Source organism: Neolamprologus multifasciatus, chromosome 16 (assembly GCF_963576455.1).
Source record: "Neolamprologus multifasciatus chromosome 16, fNeoMul1.2, whole genome shotgun sequence".
In the NCBI taxonomy this organism is placed as follows: Eukaryota; Metazoa; Chordata; class Actinopteri; order Cichliformes; family Cichlidae; genus Neolamprologus; species Neolamprologus multifasciatus.
In genome coordinates, this window is record NC_140454.1 from 27620991 (window position 1) to 27641427 (window position 20437).

Below are 20437 nucleotides of genomic sequence, written 5' to 3' on the forward strand. Positions count from 1 at the left end.
TTTCTGTTAAAATATTCCCATACTGTAGAACTGCCACCGTATATATTTATATGTAAACATAGATAAATAAAACCACGATGTTTTTTACATTAGTAATTCCTTTTGTGCATAATTTCATATTTTTATTGATAATAAATTAATTAAAGCAACAAAACAACCTGAAGAGCCGGCTCTTTTTAGTGAGCCGAGCCAAAAGAGCCGGTTCTCTAAAAAGAGCCAGAAGCCGGAAGAGCCGAGAGAAGGGAAACAAGCCAATTTATGCCATTTTATTTGCTTTATTACATTTGAAATAGAAATTGAAAGAGTTCAGTAACAGAATGTGTGTAACAAACAAAAAGTACGCTCACTGGTACGCTTACTTAAACAATAACATCTAAGTATTTGGTGGAATTTAAAGATAACGTAGAAAAAAGAATCAGGCTGGAGTAGATCTGCTGCACTATGTCAGACACAGGAAACCTTCAGCTGGATGACCTGAATGAGCTGCAGGTATCCAGGTCACCTGTTGTCACTTTGAGTTGCACCAAAGGAGCTGGAATGGACTCAAAGTGTTTCCTGCTGATTATGCAAGCAGTCATGACTTTGATTATACCGACTGTGCCTGAATGTATAACTTTAAACAGCTTCTTGGGCATCTGTTCATTGGTTTCCTTCATTTTTCTTGTTTTTATAAGTGAAAAAGGAACAGAGAAGCCCACCTGACACCACAGCTCGCTGACGTAGTGTCCGTAAGCCTCCCGGCCATCCTTGTCCTTGGAGTGATGGAGGGAGCGGGCGGTTAGCGGAGATCCTGGAGGAAGATTCTCATGCAACACTTTAAACTTCTCCTCAGCCAGAGCCTGACTCGGGGTGAGAGAAAGGATGGGAGGAACTTGTCACGGCCGAATCAGGAAAACGGACGCAAATGCAGACGGAGACACTTATTAATGTGATAACAACACTTTATTTATAAGCTGTGGAGCAACACTTAAAGGCGATCATGTACTGTGAACTGAGTCCCATAGACAACAATGATGCTAAGTTTAGCTAGTAAAATAGTTTGCTAGTGTAGCTGCAGACACTAGTCTCATTTCAGTTTGATGGTACAAACGTAACAGGAGTGACATTATTGATATTTTACTATATACACACCATTTTGGAAAAAGGAAAGCTCAGTGGTGGAATCAAATATGACATTTCAGTCCAAGGTATTTATTTCTATTTCATATCATTTATGACCCCTGTGTGAAAGCTTTAGTTATATTTAAGCACAATATCCCCAAAATAAAGTCAGAGATTTGATCCTTGTGTGTTTCAGATAAAATGAAGACAAACTGATGCAGTAAATATTCTTTTATTGATGAGAAAAAAAAGGTTTTTCTTTTCTCTTTTAATTTTGAGATTTTTATAGCTTTTTTGCAACTTTAATCTCAGTTTTTTTTTCAAACCTGGCTATATATATTTATATGTATAAAACCTTAAAAGAAGTTTGTAACTTTACCTTTTTTAACTAAGTAAATTTTAGGTTCATAGAAATATTAGTTTTCATTTGTTACTCGCAATTTTATTTTTAAAATTCCCTTAAACATAATTAATTTATTTTATTTTATTTTTTGTTGATCGATTGCTGATTGATTTTGGCACTTTTGGTCCGCCACACTGTGGCCCCGCCCTATCTTGGTGATTGACAGCTCCGCGTCCCTGCCTGCGTCGCTCTGCCCGGCCTCCGCCATCTTGCCTCTCCCTGCCTGCCAGAAGCCGAGTGCGGAAGTGGAAAACGGCAGTGTGCGGGGCTCAGGGTTCCGCCTGTGGACGGCCAGCCAGATCCTCCAGCCGACACAGCCAGCTTTCCATCATATCTTAACGGTTTCGTAGCGCGCCAAAGACCCGGGGGGCAGAGATGGCTGGACGGTTACCGGCGTGTGTTGTCGACTGCGGCACAGGGTAAGCTGTTTAGTCCGGACCGCCGTGCAGGCAGACGGGCAGCCCGGGGGGCTGAGGGGGCTGTCAGTGTCAGCAGGGGTAGCAGCCATGGGTGTGTGTCTGTGTACACTCACAGCTGGGCAGCGAGCAAACATGCTAACAGCGACTTATTGCTGCTTATTGTCGGGAGCTTCAGGGTTACTTTAAACGCCTTCCTGTTCTGGTTCTCCTTCCTGTCGCTCAGGTGGTGTTTTCTGGTGCAGACCCGAGGCAGAAAGGGTTCCCCTCATTCATCTGGAGCTGGAAAATCTGCACCTCCGCTCTCATGATAATATCTGATGCTAATAAGATAAAAATTTCTTTGCTTATGTTTGCTCCCACTTTTTTAAAAAGATTGTAAAAACGAGTGTAATTCATAAATCTCTTAGCTCACTAATTTGGGATTGAGCATGCGCGGTACTACTTCCTACACTGCCTACACTTCCTCATTCACGTTTTTTAGTCCATATATGGTCGTCTCTCGGCATCCGAGCGTGTTTTTTTTTTTATTAACTTCTCTAATTTCGCCTCTTTTACCGGCCCGCCGATTCTTCTCATAACGACTTGATCTTGGAGATAAAAACATATAAAACGTTGGCATCGGATGTTGTGTTAGAGGACAGAGGAAAAAAAACAGAGAAAGACAATCTGAGCTCCTCCAGCAGCTCCTTGCATTGATCAGGGAACTGCTGTGCAATGCTCTTGGAATTTTGGTATCAATCCCATAAAGTAAATACAGGGCTAGCTTTGCAAATATTAATGCCGATACTTTTAACTTATAAAGTAGGTTATGTAGAGGAGAGCGGTCTGTCATCAATTATGAGATGAATCATCATTAATTTGCAAATTCTGAACGTATTTTAATCACCACCAAATCACTGTCATTTTTACTTTACACAATAACTAGCTACAACAGAACAAAACACACCTTTCTCCCCTATCCTGCAATCACTCTCTGATTTATTTATTTATTTTTTATTTGGTTGAAGCTAACAGATTTTTCTCAAATGCTATTTAAGTATTACAGCCATGTCTATAAATATTTGGACAGCGACACAGTTTTTATAAATTTGTAGCTCAATGCTGCCATGATGGAAATGATTTTGTATGCGTGGTTTTAAAGGAAATGCTGTGTTAGGTGTCAACAGCCTAATTTTGGGTGCAGACTTTCTGTTAGATGATGCATTAAACCATGCATGACATTTGAAAAATGCTGTTTCCTTTTCTGTGAAGGAGGAAGGAAAGAGTTAAGAGTCAGTATTAAAACAAGGTCATATTTATTTTAGTCTTGCAGGATATGAGAATGTTTTGTCATTTTCCAGGCTCATAGGTAATTGGAAATAAAATAAAATGTTAACAATTAGCTGAAGTTTTGGAAAGGGATGATTCTGAAAGATATTGTTCAGCTGTGCTGTTCCCTTTTGGGGACTTTGGGGGGAAAATGAGGTCAGTCCATAAGTATTTGGACAGTAAAACAACTTCAGGGTTTTTTCCTGCTTTAAAAAAATGTTGACATCCACCAAATAAATGCTGGCTCTTCACAGAAGGAAAATCACCAAGACTGTGAGAAAAATGTTGCCTTTTTACTCAAGCTGAAGTCATACTCATGTGCATGGCCACCCTGAAAGGACACTTTGGAGAAAGTTTTTATTAAAAAAACTGTTGCCACTCCAGTTCATGTGAAATGAAGCAATCAGGATGTGCTGAAAGTTCTACAAATCTGAAGAAATTATTGCATTAACACCCTTGGAACTGCTGCCATTTTCACACGCTGCAAAAACTATAAATGAAAGGATTGTTTTTAGTGATTGCACCACGTGATGAGTTATAAAAGATGAGCAGGACTGTTTTTTTTTTTTTTATGAATGAGGAAGGAAGGCGTTAAAGTCTTTCTGTGAGTTATATTTTTAAACCTTTGTTTTTTTGTGCCCTAAAAACACGTTTACAACATTACAGCTGACATCATTTCCATAATGCTGCTTCATAAATGCTGCATGATGCATTTAAGTGCAGATGTTCTTTAATATTCCTGTTTTGGACATGCTGCAGGTTTACAGTCAAAACCAGAAATTAGGATGGTTTTCTGAGGTGACGGTTTTGGTTGTTGGAAGCATCTTGTGTGTGTGATTATACACACAAGAACAGTTGATCTAATGTTTCTGGTCATTTGATGAACAAAATGGATCTAAATGTGAAAAGAAAATCATAACAAACTGGTGAAAGGTCAAAAGATCTTTGGTGGGCACCACAGTGCATTCAAAATGCACCAACTGAGTCGTGATAGAAGTGCAGCTTTATCTAATGGCTTGTTTGAAATATTCAAATTGACTGTGCAGCCATTTTCAGAGGCTCAAACGCTGCAAGAACGTGAACAGTAACAAATAGAGGGAGGTGTTGTTTTTTTTTTTATCCCAACTACCTGCAGCCCTGGCTAAAAGGTGCTGCCGGTGTGATAGGTGTGCTTGCTCTGTTAATCTGGGGTAAACGTGCCATGCATTGCTTGCATGTGGAGGCTTGAACTCATCACAGTGCATACAGCTCGTATCAGCAGCCTGCCTATCCCCTCAGGCTGTTAACCAATCTACTGCAGCGAAATCTGTGAGCTAATTTCTCCTCAGCGAGCAGACGGCTTCATAATAACCCTCATGTTCCACTTTTATACCCATGCAAACCTCTGACCAGAAGAAAGAAGAGTTTAAGTTTGATTGTTTTCTATTTTTCCAAGTAGAAACTTTGCGGGGGAGGCACACAGTGCCAGCTGTGGGCAGATGTTTTACAGCTCTGATGGGGCTCAGCAGCTGCCTCTGACTAATACAGTGACCACTTCACATCCTTTTACACATCATCAGGCCTCTGAGTGGCCAAGATGATGTTATCAGATTAGACTGAAAGAAGCTCAGTCACGGTCATACTTGTTTTTTGGACACCAAAGCTTCCTTAAAAAAAAACAATCGCAGCTGAGGTTTGGGTGGAGTCTTCTGTCCCTGACCCTAACCCTGACATAAGTCATGCTGGACTTAAAAACTGTGTTTTCCAATAAAAATAAAGGATAATTTAGCTAAAGGCAGCATAAAACCTGCAGCTCGTGTTGTCCTGTGCAACGATGTGTCCGCTGTCGTGCTGGGTGACGTGCTTTTTTTTTTTTTTTTTTTTTCCTTTTTTTTTTGAATTTAAAAGCGTGTCCGGGCAGGTCAAAGTAGGCAAGTTAGGACGGCTCTGTGGAATGAAGGTTTTCAGAGGACTGTTGTTGTTACACATGTGATACAGCTGTTAGTGTTTACGATTGCCAGCACAGGGTTTTTCATTTTTAGCTGTGTCCAAGGCAATAAAACCCTGAATCGTGGTCATTTTTGTGACGAAATTTTGAGAGTTTATCTTTTTTTAAATAAATGGGAAGTTGAGGTTTAGGAGGTGGATCAGGTTAGTGGTTTTATTGGTTCTCATTTTTCTCACAAGTTTAGTTTTAAACAGCTCTGTGTCGCAGAATAATGTTTGTGTGAGTGTTACTCGTATCATAAAGTGCTTTGAGTGCTTAAAAAACCAGAGAAATGCAGTATTAACAGAGTCTGTTTACCATTCAAAGTGTGAAGCCATCCCTTGTAGCATGTGTCAGATCATCATCATTAATAACTCTGTAGCTGTGACTTTAACAACATGAATGTGACTAATTACGCACTGATGAAGGAAATTAAGTTGCACAACATTTTTTATGGGAACTTTTGTCAGCTCAATCTTTTCCTTAATCAAGCAGCATAAATCTTTAAGGTTTCCTCGGAGACAAACAGCTCCACTGCTTTCCAAATGGCGACCCTTGGGATTTTGTGTCAGTTAAATATTATCACTGTAAGCACACAAAAAGTAATGAATGATCTTCAAATTTACTGCATTGCTGAAGACCGTTTGCCTTCTCCTCTCGCTGTCTGAAGCATACACTCTGGAAAAGATGAACCTAGCTTCCAGGTATCTTAAACGATCACTTTTTAATGGCCACTAGGGGGCGAGAAATGTGTTTGCAAAAGGACTTCCAGTCCTAGAAAAGTCTAAGACCTCTGTAAACACTTGTCTGACTAGTGACTGTTGTGACGTCATGTCCAATGTTAAAACACCAAGATGGTGATGGCGAAACTGCTTAGCTCAAGTTTTCGTAATGGGATGTCAGTGGGTGATGTCATAGCAGCTATGGGATACATTGCTGCCTGACATCACTCATATGTCAGCAGTGCTTTCCATGAGCGTTTCTGCTGCTCCTTCTTGGCCTGACTGAGGTCCAGAGAGATGCTGCTCACTCACAACGACACGGTAAATCAAATCCTGCTTTATCATCCTTTGTGACCCTGATGATTCTAATTTACAACACAAACATCCTATTTATAGATTCAAATTCACTGAGGTCATAGCTCACATGAGCTGATTTCCCACAGACTCACGTCACTGTTTTCGACCTGGAGATAAACTTTCACAATGCAATAAAGGAAAAAAATATATTTAAATTTTCATTCATTGTTACTTTTTTTTTTTTGTGAAAGGAGCCATTTAGGATGTAAAACAAACTGAAAGCACCACACTTACATTTCATCATGAAGAAAGAAACTGTGCGTTCACCGCGCCTGTTCACACTTCTTCTCTGTTTTGGGCTCCACCAGCCGAGAAACTCGTTGCTAGCTTTGCATGCTGTTGGTGCAGGTGAAGCTTCTGCAGAGCAGCCCTCCGTTTCAGGCTGTGGTTTTAATGCTGTGGTTGGTGGGTGCAGTTATCTTTTCTGTGTGGCTTAAAATAACTTTGACCAAACCAAAATTCATGCGGTAAGCTGCATGGTCTCTTAATAATTCTGCCTCAGTTTGTCGCTGTGAGCGTCTAAAGTACAAAAATCTGAGCTCATGTGAAGTAAAAATATTGAGTCTGCTGAGTCTCACCTGACAATTCAGTAAAAAGAGACACGGCAGACATGGTGACATCATACAGTAGGTCTCCAGGCTCCAGCAGCACAGGTTTGGTGGGCTTCTGTCCAAGTTTCTGCTGTGCTGTTTTTTCTGGCTGCACCTTAAAACAAATAAAAATCTGTGCTGGCCAGAGCTCTGTTAATATTTCAATGTGTTGCACAGATAAAGTGTGAAGATGCCAGATAAGATTTTACCGTATAACCAAAAGTTGTTGAGCTGAAGCGGAAAAGAAAGAACTGTGCGGTGTTTTCACTCTTGCCTGTCAGCTTGTACCTCTTGCTGTCAGAGGACTTTAACTTTATTTGACCCCAGAAACATAAATCAGATGGTGGAACACATCTGCCTAGCTGTGAAGCAGAGTTTCCCTTTCTGTCTCCCAGCTACACAGACATGCGTAGATCTGCAGAACATGTGGGCTTTCTAACCGGGATTTTTATTTTTTACATTTTTCTTTCAAAAGTTATCAGGACGATTTAGTTATTTTTGTGTAAAAGCTGATGTTTCCTCACAGGCTTTGGCCATGAGATCAGACAAAACAAGTGGTTAAAAGTGTTTTTTTTCTATGTTCACCATCCCAGCCGGTTTCTTCTTAATCGTACATCTCTGCTTCCTGTCTGTATTTACTCTACACAAACTGCAGCGTTTCCTCTGCATCAGAAGGTGCTGTGCAGGAAAAAGAAATCTATGATTGGACAGGAAACTCAAAAGCCATCATAACTGTCTTAAGGGTAAATATTCTAAATAGATGTTTGATCCTGGATAAATCTTCTGAGGTTCATCGTCTCATTTTAAGGAATTTCAGTGAAATATTACAGCAGCTTGAGGCCAAACAAATCTAATGAATTCATCTGTAGGTGAAAACATTTAGAAAATATGGGAGGAGAAGTGATGACATCATTGAACATATTTTGTTCACAGTTCAGTTTTTATTTTTATAGCCATAGTTCAGAACAACAGTTGCTTAAAGGTGTTTTATATTGTAAGGTAAAGATGGTACAATCAGGTGATCGGCTGTGAGCAGCTTCTGGTGACTGTGGGGAGGAAGAACTTCACGGAGAGGACAAAACCTCAGATAGAACCAGAGAGGGGCAGCCATAAGCTTCAGGCTGTTTTAGCAAGTTCCCATTTTACTTTTGGAAACTGTAGAAACTACAAGTAAGACAGCAGTCTGAGAGAGAAATGCTCTGTTACGATAATAAGGTACTGTGAGGTCTTTAAGAGATTGAATGAATGAATTCCAGTCTAGAAGTAAAAAGTACATAAACTAATTTTTCAACATCACTCTGAGACGAGATGTTTCTAATTTTTCTAACAATAATCATCAAATGAAAGAAAGCAGTCCTACATTTTTAATTAATCTACACATTGAAGAACATATACTGGTCCAAAATGATTAAAAGATACCTTTACAGTATTGCTGGAATCCAAGGTCATGCCATCCAGAGTCAGTATGATTAAAGATGGTGTTTAGAAGTAGAAAATTAGGCCATTATGTCTGTAAGAGGTGCCTGTAGTTAAACTAATTGATTAATGTAAACTGGTCTCGTAGGTAAATATAGGTGGGTATCATCTTATTAGCATTTAGTTAAATTTTTATTTACATTTAAATATTTTTTATATTTTAATAATATCTGTTCCCAATTTCTTATGAAGAAGATCAAAAGCAAGCAGCCTCATATGAATCTTATCTTTAAAGTTGGTATTTGAGTCGTATTTTTGGGACATTTGTTGTTCAGCGTCTTTGATATATTGCTGATGTCCTTCCGGCTCCTCGTTTTGCAAAGATGAATTCAAAGCAGCCACTGTTGTGACCAGGATGTGGTTTGTTTTGCCCACGGTGCTCTGGCATTCGTCAGCAGGGTCCTCTATCGGTCCCTCGGGCCTTGTGTGCAGGAAGTACAGGAGCCCTGAGCCGGGATCACATCTGGTTCACATGTGCCTGCGAAACATTGTTCAAACAGAGGAGAGACTGTTGTAAACTCAGGTATTTGATGTTAAATCTGAAGGTGTGCTCTCTCAAGATCAGCCATTCTTAAATCTTAAACATCTTAAATCATTTATCATGCTTACAGATTCTCTCGTACTGCAGAAACGCTGCAAATGCAGCTGCCCGAGTTATATGAAAGACGCTTGATTTCTTTGACAAACATAGACGAACATAGTTGACCAATACAGCATGAATGGCTCTTTCAGGGGGCTCCCATTAGCAATCCCCAGAGTCACTGCTGCTTTTGGCACCCACCCAGAGCGCCTGAGGGACAGTGACGCCATTGATCAAAACGATAGGGCCAGAAATAATCTTTACTGAAGGAAAAGGCCTCGCATACAAATGCAGTTCCAGCAGACTCGATGTCCACGACGTGCAGCCTGTTTCCCTGTAGTGAAACTGATTGTTGTCTGTTGCAGTTACACCAAACTGGGGTATGCAGGGAACACAGAGCCACAGTTCATCATTCCATCATGTGAGTATTTTGCATCCTACGTATTTAAACCAATTCCGCCAACGGCCCTCCGCAAATGTTTGACATTATTCCACTTTTCTAATGTCTTTAGTCATAAAATACACCAGATTTTATCAGTTTATTTTCTTTCTGTTTAATTCTCTCTTTTCTCGTCAGGTATCGCCATCAAAGAGTCGGCCAAGGTCGGGGACCAGGCCCAGCGTAGGATGATGAAGGGGGTGGATGATTTGGACTTCTACATCGGAGATGAAGCCATAGACAAACCCACGTATTCCACTAAGGTACAAGACCTTTAGAGGAATACAGAGAATCCCGGTCGATGTGAATTTCATCTAAACAAGGAGAGATTGGATATTTTATCAAGGCTCAAGCTGGGCTACTTGGTTTTGGGGTGCATTGTGTAGATGTTTCTCTGTACTCGAGTCAGACTAACAGCTTGTGAAGAAGCCGATTCAGGCAGCGCTCCCTTCTATTTTTAATTCGTGAGAACTGCAGGCTGAGCTGGACTCCCAGCGCTAAAAGGTGGGATAGATGAGGCTGTAGGAGTATCTAAACTTAGTGGATGGTCTGTGACTTTGCTGAGGGTTCAGCTGTTGAGTGTTTGGAGGCTGAGGAAGGAGAGCTGCCATCTTTAGCTTCTCAGAATAGGTTTCTGTAATGTCACTAATGTCACTCATTAAACGGAGCTTTGTTGCAACAGTGGCCCATCCGTCACGGCATTGTGGAGGACTGGGATCTAATGGAGCGCTTCATGGAGCAGATCATCTTTAAGTACTTGAGGGCCGAACCTGAGGACCACTACTTCCTGTTGGTAAGAGTCTTAAACACAGGGCCTCTCCAGTGATGTTAAACATTCAGTTTAACTGCAACAGTCACTTCTTAGAAAGATAAAGATAAATAAATTTAATGCTCTGCCGTGAATATGTTTGAGTATTTGTAGATCTGTGTTAGTGTTTTTGATCTGCAGAGTTTTACTGTTAGGTCCAGACTTGAGTCTAACTGTACCACATCCTGTGTTTGCAGACGGAGCCTCCACTGAACACACCAGAAAACCGAGAGTACACTGCCGAGATCATGTTCGAGTCCTTCAATGTACCGGGGCTCTATATCGCTGTGCAGGTCAGGCTCCATTACCCTAGAGCTCTAGTTTGTTTGTTTAACTGTGGAGGCATGTTTGTGTCTTTATTTTGCAGTGAAGACTAGAATTAATTCAACTGCACAGGGGGTAACTTTATATAGGAGTGTAAAGTTTGCAATAATAGGGTCCTGGAAACGTTATAGGGCAGGTGGCTGTAGCTGGTAGCTGTCAGCTAGTTGGTCTCTGTGTGCTGTTGGAGCCATTTGGAACATTTTTAATGATGTTATTCATCAACAAAAAGGTCGCTGTGGGGTTAATTGTACTAACAGACCGTACAAAAAGTCTGTGCTTCAGATTACTGAGTGAAATTCTGGAGTTTTATTTGCACTAATTAGCAGGTATCTGTTCCTGTGTGACGCGCCCATACTGATACTGATATCTTAGTGTGAGATTCAGTTCAACATAAAGCAAAACTAGAGATTCTGAAATGTATTTTACGTAAAATACTTTTAATGTAGCGTTTGTTTTTTATGTTCTATTATAAAGACACAAACGAGCCTCCGTATGTGAACAGAATATGATTGTATATGGAGGAATTTGAAAGGTTCAGTTATAGCATGTCTGTTTTGAATAACTTTTCATATCATGTGATCATGGGACCATGTTTAGTTCACAGCAGTGTGTCACAATCACTAGCACTGCTGAAGTGTGAACATACTGTGAAGTGTGTGACATTCCTGTGTGTATGTGTGCGTGACAGGCCGTGCTCGCTCTAGCTGCCTCCTGGACATCCAGACAAGTCGGGGAGAGGACGCTGACGGGTACCGTCATCGACAGCGGAGACGGCGTCACCCACGTCATCCCTGTGGTGAGTATTCAGATCATGCCATTGAAGGACACGCCTCCCTGAGCTGCATTTACTTTTGTTTTCTGTTCATTAGAAGGAAATAGAAAGTTTCAGAGGGGAAGTATCGACAAGACAACCGAGAAATGTTTTGTGAAACATGAAATGAAAGTGATGGTTTGAAAGTTTAAAATTAAAACATTTCTGATTCCAAAATGAGATGCGTCATTTCTGATCTGTTTACCCACCTCAGTTAATTTGAAGTAAAGATAATCATTTAAAAAAACATTTATAAATCGAGCAGTGGAGGGTCTGGTGTTTCTTTTTTTGCTTAGTGAAGGTAAAATGGAAACAGAGCAGAGTTCTAGTATAACTTCCAATGTGGACAAAGAACCAGCAACACTTGTTTATAGACCGAGTTTATGTGATTGGTGTGTTTCGACATGTGGCTTTCATTACTGAAGTCGTGCCTGAAAGCTCTGCTCTTTTCTTATAAATGTACCTTTTTTCCTTTTTTTTGTTCTATAATTTACTGTTTATGTGAAAATTAAACATATTTTTTTGCATTTCCTCGTACATTTTCCCTGTTTTCCCCTTTTCACCAGGCTCCTTAACTGTTTTTTTCCCCTTTCTGCCTTCAGTGTGCACTACTACCTTATTGCAGAACCTCTTTTATTGAAACGATCCATCTTGATGTGTATATGAGACGTGAGATGTCGAGTTTCTAATATAAATCAGAAATCAAAAGTCCAAATTTTCATCAGATATCTTAAAAAAGCAAAAAGTTTCGGAAATGTGTTTTTAAACCTTTGGAGAAACTAACCACTCACATGCATCTACTTCCTGGTTATGACTAACCAAACCAAATGTTTTCTAGTGTGTGCTTTAGGAGTTAAATGGAGTTTAATGTCATGTGTACAGGAAGCAGGAACACTGTTTCTGTTCATTAAATAATGCTCCTGTGCTAATTTTAGTCAATTATTTCTACAGCGATTTAATTGATTGCTCTTTTCATTATGGTTATTTGTAACTGTTAATAAACACAGATGGCTTTCATCTACCTGTGATGCAGAGCAGCAGTGTATGTTTCTTTGAAGTTTTATACACCGTGTGCAGTGTTTATATATTTTTCCATTTTGCTGAGTAACCGGATAGTGCCGATTTTAAAAAGTAGGGCAGAGTGTCTCGGAGGCTGGAAGGAATTACTCAGTTTGAGGAAATGTGCTTGCAGAATTCGTTCTGAGGCTGAATCAGTGAGACTGCTGAGCACGCTCACGTCTCCGTGGGGCTTCGCAGATGTGATGGAAAAACGCATCCAGCTTTAACCGCTGGAATCTCTGTTTGGTTGCAGATTGTATGACATCCTCTATCTTTCTTTCTCCACCTGTCTCTTTCTCTTAGGCTGAAGGTTATGTAATTGGCAGCTGTATAAAGCACATTCCCATCGCAGGGCGAGACATCACCTACTTCACCCAGCAGCTCCTGAGGGAGAGAGAGATCGGCATCCCGCCGGAGCAGTCGCTGGAGACGGCCAAGGCAGTGAAGGTACAGCTCCAGCTCCCACCGCTGCCTCTGCGGGGGAGGCTGTTATTATAGTTATTCAATGTGTCAGCAGTGGCATGCAACATGTTGGTCTCCTGTGGCTGTGGAGGCAGAAAACATCCCCTCGCTCTCTCTTTGCTCTCACACACAACACCACGCTCAGTGTGGTGATAATGTTATTAAAGAATGTTCTACTGACAGTCATTAAAATATCATTGTCATACTGCTGAATAGCTACAACAAAGACAAACTGCAGCATTCAAATGCAATAATGAGTTTTAGTGTAAAAGGATCGGCAGTGTTATATCTGTATAGCCCGAATTTTCTGTTTCTGTTTCTTAAAAAAAAACAGCAGTATGAGACTAATTTCACTCCTTAGATTAAAATGCTTCAGCTGAAAAAGAGCCGGGGCACTCGAGCTCGGTTTGCTGCAGTGACAGCACCGGACTCCGCTGAATTATTTCTTAAATCAGGGAACAAAGTGGGACTGCACTGCATTTATCTCACAGTGACAGCAGGTGGCGCCATCAGTCTGTCGCAGGCAGCAGGCGTCCTTCACACACAGTTTCCCTGAAACTCAGCCTGAGACGATTCCTTGTGGGACACAGACGGCACACATCAATATTTTTTGTTTTTTGCAGCTAAATTCGTGTCTCAAGAATTCATTATTTTTTTTCTCCAATTAATTTTCCAACTTTCCCGGTCACGGATTGACGTGACTTTTATGTTAATGCTCTTCCTTTTATTTTTCCTCCCTCTGTCAGTCACTATATTTTCTTGATTCGCCCCCTTTCTCCATGTTTCCTCCATGTTTATTAAACAGCTTGTTATCCAGGACTTTGTTCTGGATGTCAGGGGCCATTCTTCATTACCCCGAAACAGAAAAACAAGAAATGAAGTGAATTGAAATAATTAACATTAGCACTGTCTGTCGTGCATATTGCCTATCGTGTCTGGAAATGTTAATTCCGGTGCCTCCTGGTGTGCTGGCACCGTGTACCCCAGTCCCTGCAAATCAAAATAATGAGTATGGGGCGCTGTTAGTGCTGCACGATTCAAATGTGTCGGTGCCTAATGTCCCTATCACTCCGGCATTACAATCCATGATAATAGAAGCTGTGACACAAATAGAGCTGCGATGATTAAGTTGGCAGATTCCGCTTTCTGTGACCTGATATAAAAACAACTTTTTCCTGTTGCTCTGATCACCAGGAGCGGTTCAGCTACGTGTGCCCAGATCTAGTCAAAGAGTTCCAGAAGTACGACACGGACGGCTCCAAGTGGATCAAGCAGTACACCGGCATCAACGCAATTAGCAAGAAGGAGTTCACCATCGACGTGGGCTACGAGCGCTTCCTGGGACCCGAGATCTTCTTCCACCCAGAGGTCTGTTTGTGCCGTGCAAATCATGAAACGCAAATTTGACCTGCTGTTTGTCGCAATTGGGTGCTGAGACATGTGGGAAATTGTGGTGTCAATATAGGAGTTTATCACATCAATATTTTTTGTTTTTTGCAGCTAAATTCATGTCTCAAGAATTCATTATTTTTTCCTCCAATTAATTTTCCAACTTTCCCGGTCACGTATTGACGTGACTTTTATGTTAATGCTCTTCCTTTTATTTTTCCTCCCTCTGTCAGTCACTATATTTTCTTGATTCGCCCCCTTTCTCCATGTTTCCTCCATGTTTATTAATGTCAATATAGGAGTTTATCAGGATTGTTTACACATGCACTTAAAGGCAAAATGTTAAAGTTAGATGTTAAATTAAAGAAAGGGAATTTGTGAGTTTGTTTACTTTACTTTACAAGTTAGTAAGCAGCTAGTTTGACAGTTGAAGCTGTGGGGAAACCAGTGTGTGTCCTGCTGTTATGCTGCTCTGCTGCAAACTTGCAGGACTGTAAAGAAACAAGTCAGAGCTGTTCTGCTGGATAAACTATTAAAGAGCCCAAAAATTAAACAAATGAACACACGTCCCCAGTCCCACGACATTATTAGGCATGCACAAAGCTTTGATATGTTGTTATCGCTGCATTAGCGTGGCTTGTGAATGTTTTTTGCTGCTCATAAATGCTGATTAGGTGGCTCTGCTGTTACCTCAGTGAACCACCCGCGGTAATTAACTGCACATCTTTGTTTTATACTTTGCTGTTTGATGGCTACATTTAGTATCTACCTCCGTGCTGCACCCGATGACATGTCAACCTTGTTTCTTCCTCCTAGTTTGCCAACCCGGACTTCACCCAGCCCATCTCCGAGGTGGTGGACGAGGTCATCCAGAACTGCCCCATCGATGTCAGGCGTCCTCTCTATAAGGTGAGCTGACACACATGAAGACCAAACATCTTAAAGAGTGAAAAAATCTGCATTTTTGTAAGTCTTATTCATATCATGCTGCTGTTGGTGGGGTTGGGGGTGGGGGGGGAGAACTGAAGCACACGCTCCTGTTTGTGCATTTGATGGATTGTTCAGGTAAAAAAACAACAACAACAAAAAACTGGTCAAAATAAAAAGATTACAACAGGTGGACATGACATTGGCTGACAGAACAGATGGTGTTCACCATGCTGAGCTTGACTGTTTTCATGAGCCCATGGAATAAAACATGTTTGATATTATCCCAACCCCATGGTGGGAAAAAGACAGACTTAACACGACCATTTGGCACCAAACCATCGAGGTAACAGGAGCACGCCACAGCTTTAGCAGATTCACAGCTGTCACATCACATTTTCACTTCCATTTTATCATAGCCAAAAAATTATCCAATGAATAGTTTCTTGTATATTTATATTTATAGAAAATTGAGCAAAAGTGTGATAATGTTTATTTTTTATTAGTAAAAATCATCTTTGTTCAGCGTGTGTGTGTTTTCTTTTTGGTAAATCGCTCCGAAATGACGTAAATGAAGGTGGAGAGTTTCCAAAAAGTTCAGTTACTGTTTATAGGCTCATCATCTTCATTAACGCCATATCCATGTTTAATCTTTAAATATCAACGTTGGCATGAGTACAGGTATATCTCTTAGAAAGCCAGTATTACTCAGTCTTTTTAAGGGTCTCATGGGAATGTTTGTTTAGTTTGACAGAGAACCACAAGTCTTGAAATGTTTTTTTTTTTTTTAAAGCTTTTATTAAAACAAAATCATGTGACGTGATCATTTGTTGGGTTTTAATGCATTTTGAGTTCAGTTTGTGAGAGTCATACAGGCTGCTGGTCGGCTGCAGGTCACTAGTGTTAAGCGTTTGTGTGATTTTTCGTAGCTCTGTAATAGCGGCGTCCTTTTTCTTCCACAGAACGTCGTCCTGTCGGGTGGCTCCACCATGTTCAGGGACTTTGGCCGCCGTCTGCAGAGAGACTTGAAGAGGACGGTCGATGCCCGCCTGAAGATGAGTGAGGAACTGAGCGGAGGCAAGCTCAAGGTGAATTTACACTGGGCACCGATCGATAGTTCTCAAGCAGCTGAATTACAAAACGGCACACAGGTTTATTGAAAGTAGATGAACTGATTTCAACAGCAAATTTCTCCCTATAAAAATCTAATGAGGCTTAAAAAGATTTGAAATATTTCAGGCTCAGGTATGCAGGGCACAGCTTTTTATAGCTCCATAGATGCTCAGGTCATAAAGGTGATTCGTTACGAGGGGACCTGCAGCTGTAAATCTACCTCAGACAGTAGAGGAGCAGCAAGCAGCGACTGCAGCTAATTTAAGGCGGACCAGAATGTTCTGAACCTCAGAATAAATCTCCTCGGTGTGCATAAGTAGAGCAGGAGCAGGTTCAGGTTTAGCAGAAATGTCCAGAACCTTCTTTAAACACTTATTTAAATCACATGCAGATAAACTTTTAAGATTTAAGTAATACCAACCTCCTAACTGTTGATTCAGGTTTCTCTTACTGTTCTAAAAGCTTTCCAATAACTGTTGGAAATGGAGTTTTTCAGTCATGCCAGCTCACGTGACCACAGTCTACACTTAAGTGAATAAACGTGCTGATATCAGAGCGATCCATCCCTAATTTTAACATCTTTACACTGAAACCCTTCCAGGCCACACGGTTGCAAACTTGTTTGTTAAGTATAATTTTGCACTGTCCTGGACAGTGACTTGTGAGTCAGGATTAGAGAGATATCAGATCGGCAAACTCTTCCTTTTACTCATCTGTGACAAGGTACTCCTGACTCCCTTCTCCATCCACCCCGCCTCAGCTGGACTCTGTTCTTCTCCTCTCCTGTGAACCCTCACAGCTATGTGTCATTAAAAGGTGGAATTACAATTACATTCAAGGAAAACAGGATAGGATCTTCTTGGCCTTGATTTTGTGAAGTTGTTTCAGTTTGATGTCACTCGCTCGATGTCGTTATCCCACATTTATTTATATTAAGATATAGTTGACACACTAGGGGGCACCAGCAATCACAGGTTGTATGTAGATGTTGTCATCACCTGGTTTTGTCTTTGGTTTATTAACTCCAAAAACAAAGTCTTAAACACTGATTTAGATTTTGAAAACATTGAGAAACTGTCAGTCAGGGTTCGTGCACGGTTGCACAGTTTCAAATATAATCTGTGGTGATCAAAGTGACTATTTCTTGTAATGTCACTACCACAGAGTCCTCCCCTGGCTGCATTCACTCTGTAGCTCTCTCAGCTTCTGAAATAATCTTTCCTCTGTGTTTCCTCCGCAGCCCAAACCGATCGATGTCCAGGTCATCACTCATCATATGCAGAGATACGCAGTGTGGTTTGGTGGATCAATGTTAGCATCAACTGTAAGTATTTCTCATGTTATCATCATCATCATCATCATCATGTGGTTAAACTTTGTTGCAGGAGAAGGAAATCTGCTTTTAGATTCACCCGCATGTCAGCTTTGCTCCCGTGTGGCATTTAAGGCCACACACACTTTAGTTAAACTCTCATTTATTGTGTCGTTTCTTTTAGTGCCTCTGAGTGGAAGTGAGTGCTGTGGGTGGTTGTGACATTTCATTATTCTTTTTCCTCCCCTGTCTCTTGATGAGTTATTTGTGTGAGCGAGGCGGATAATTTTATCAGCAGGAAACGAGAGTGGGAGCGGAGGTCTGACAGCTGATTCACCAAAGGCTAATTGATGTTAAAAATCGAATAATCTGATAAGAATAACAATCCTTTTCATGTCTCAGGATTCACAGTTAAAGAAAGTGTTGTCAGATAATCGCAAACATCTTGAGTTCGTACCTCGACCCCTGTTTACCCCCGCAGTTTGGTCTAAATTTAGAACCAATATATCAATCAGTCAAAATCAAACATCACAAAGGAGTCGTGCTTTTAATAAATACAGTCCAATTCAAACCCACTCCAGCACACGTACAGTTCAAACCTCAAACAGTTAATTAAAGAAAAACTAAACTAAGATAAAGCCACAGACTGTATGTAAAAGATGGAAGTACTTTTCAGGTTTGTAAAGTGAAACCTGAGTTTTGAACTTTAAAATAATTTGCACTCTGATTTCTCCCTGAAAAGTTTGAATCTTTCTGCCAAACATAGTAAAGTCCTCCATCAGTCTGTGTATTTATTACACGTCTGATGTATTGTTATTACAACAGCATTCTTTATAATGACCAGCAGGGGGCAACACTTCTGTTTGCATAAAGATTTCCAGTTGTGTAAGAGAATAAAAATACAGTTTTATTCATCCCAAATTTAGGAAATGTTTGTTCCAGCAGATGTAATAGTAGTAGTAGTATGGTCATTATTACAGTCTGCGAAGCTCATCCATAGAGTTGGCTAATGGTTTTTCAGTTAAAGGAGAATGGACGGTACCATAACTTGCCTGGTTGAGCAGGTCATTGTGTCATTTCCTGTCAACTCTCCGTACTTCCCTGTTATAGAAATAAGCCCCCAAAATTTGTCACGATAAGCTACTTTTAGATCTTGGAAGCTTTGTGTTTTTGTGCTGCTGGATGTTTCACATGAGTTCAGCACCGTGTTTCATCCATGTTTTCAGCGATAACTGTTTAGTTTTCCCCCACACCTCCTGTTTCAGATCTTTGGCCATTGTTTGCAGTATTTTAAATGTTGACAAGCTCCTGTTTTGTGTTTCCTCAGCCGGAGTTCTACCAGGTGTGCCACACCAAGAAGGACTACGAAGAGATCGGGCCGAGCATCTGCCGCCACAACCCCGTGTTCGGAGTGATGTCCTAACTTTCTGGAGTTGTGCTGGCAGTGGGAGGGTGGGGTGGGGTGGGTCTGAGGCAGTGATGTTAGGCAGCGCTTGGTGGCATGTGGAGGTGTGTGCAAGAATCCAGGAAAAGGAGGAAAGAGAAAAAAAAAGAGCCCAGACCAAACAGACGGGCTGGAAAACGTGTTGTGAATGTTTTTCCGTTTTCTTGTTTCTTTTCTTTTTGTTCTTTTCATAATGAGGGAAAACAGTCTGTAAGCCAAAATGATTTTAAGACAATTTCTGGATCTGTTGAGTGGCGATGATGATGACGGTGTTGGTGGATGTTGGTGGGATGGTATTTTCCTGACACCAGAACATTATTTATGCGAATAAAACGCGAGTCCAGGCGAGATCTGGTGACTCTCTGAGATCACGCTTAGAACATATTTTTGTCCTTTTTTCTTTCAGCTTCAGCATCTGCCTGTCTGTTTGCATCCTGGGAAGAGCTTGTTTATATTTCATACTAAAGTTTTTATATGTAAAACTTGGGGAAATCAGGGGTTGAAATAATGTTACGAATATCAGTGCCAGCGAGAGACTGTTTTAATCTTCGGTGCAGCTTTGATACGCAGTATTTACTGAATTCGAGTAGGCGTCGTCCTTTTATTCCCCGCGTCCTCGCTGTCTGCCCTCTCATTCTTCACACACAGACCACGTCAGGTTTCCAGGAAAGCGAAGTGAAACTGAATAAGGATGACTGTCAGACCAGTATTGTTAGACTAGAAGTTTTTTTTATTATTAAATACCAAATTATGAAAAGAATGGGATTTGTGTATTTAATGCAACATTCCAATAAAGGCTCAAATTTGTTTCTAAGTGCCGCTGTCGTCTTTGTGACTCCTTATTAGGGTAAATCTCAAGTATCCATCTCAGGATTAAGAGGTGGATATGTTAAACTGTTTTTAACCCTGGATCAGTTGAAATGGAGCGGTAATGGGGAAAAAACCTTCGACTGGCTACAGTTTTCTCAGGTTTTGTAGTCTTTTAGTCACCTGCCTTCAATCACTGCTCAATCCAACCAGCACCAGTCCCCCAAGGCTTTCCATCTGTGGGCCCACTGGAAGCCCTTCAAACAAGCCTCTCCCCAGGCTCAGCTCCAGGATGGTCTAGGTGAGGTTTCCTGAATCCAGTGGTGGATCTAGAAAATTTTACATGGGGGGGCAAAAGGAGGGGCAAGGGAGGACTAGGGAGGGTGACAAATGTGAAAATCCTCTATATGTAAATGGAATCCACAAAATATCCACAAAAAACTATAGTATTATCTCTTAAGAAAAAAAAAAAAGCTTTTGGACAAACAAGCAATCTGTTTTTACAAGTATTTTAAGGACGCAGAGGTAGAGAGCCGTGGTAGGGTCTCTAAAAGCAATTTTCTTTTTATTAACAACTTCCTGTTCAGTCATGAAGTGTCCTGTAGCTGATGCCATTCCAA

The 20437-nt window shown here is 40.9% G+C and overlaps 1 protein-coding gene across 1 annotated transcript; it reads left to right on the forward strand.

The window, feature by feature from the left end:
* Positions 1–1701: 1701 nt before the first annotated feature.
* On the forward strand, positions 1702–19824 carry LOC146500967 (actin-related protein 3-like). The gene is made up of 12 exons (XM_085136360.1): positions 1702–1923; positions 9288–9343; positions 9500–9624; positions 10044–10154; positions 10367–10462; positions 11182–11289; positions 12667–12810; positions 14020–14193; positions 15031–15123; positions 16104–16229; positions 17495–17578; positions 18894–19824. The coding sequence occupies exons 1-12, from the start codon at positions 1880–1882 to the stop codon at positions 18987–18989; spliced, it is 1257 nt and encodes a 418-aa protein (XP_084992486.1). The 5' UTR covers positions 1702–1879; the 3' UTR covers positions 18990–19824.
* The last annotated feature ends 613 nt before the right edge of the window (positions 19825–20437 follow it).

Excerpts from the sequence above, each read along its gene's own strand:
- LOC146500967 (XM_085136360.1), top strand. The coding sequence starts at position 1,880 with ATGGCTGGACGGTTACCGGCGTGTGTTGTCGACTGCGGCACAGG. Across the intron at positions 9,344-9,499 it reads ACAGTTCATCATTCCATCAT|GTATCGCCATCAAAGAGTCG; the intron begins GTGAGTATTTTG and ends TTTTCTCGTCAG. Across the intron at positions 11,290-12,666 it reads TCACCCACGTCATCCCTGTG|GCTGAAGGTTATGTAATTGG; the intron begins GTGAGTATTCAG and ends TCTTTCTCTTAG.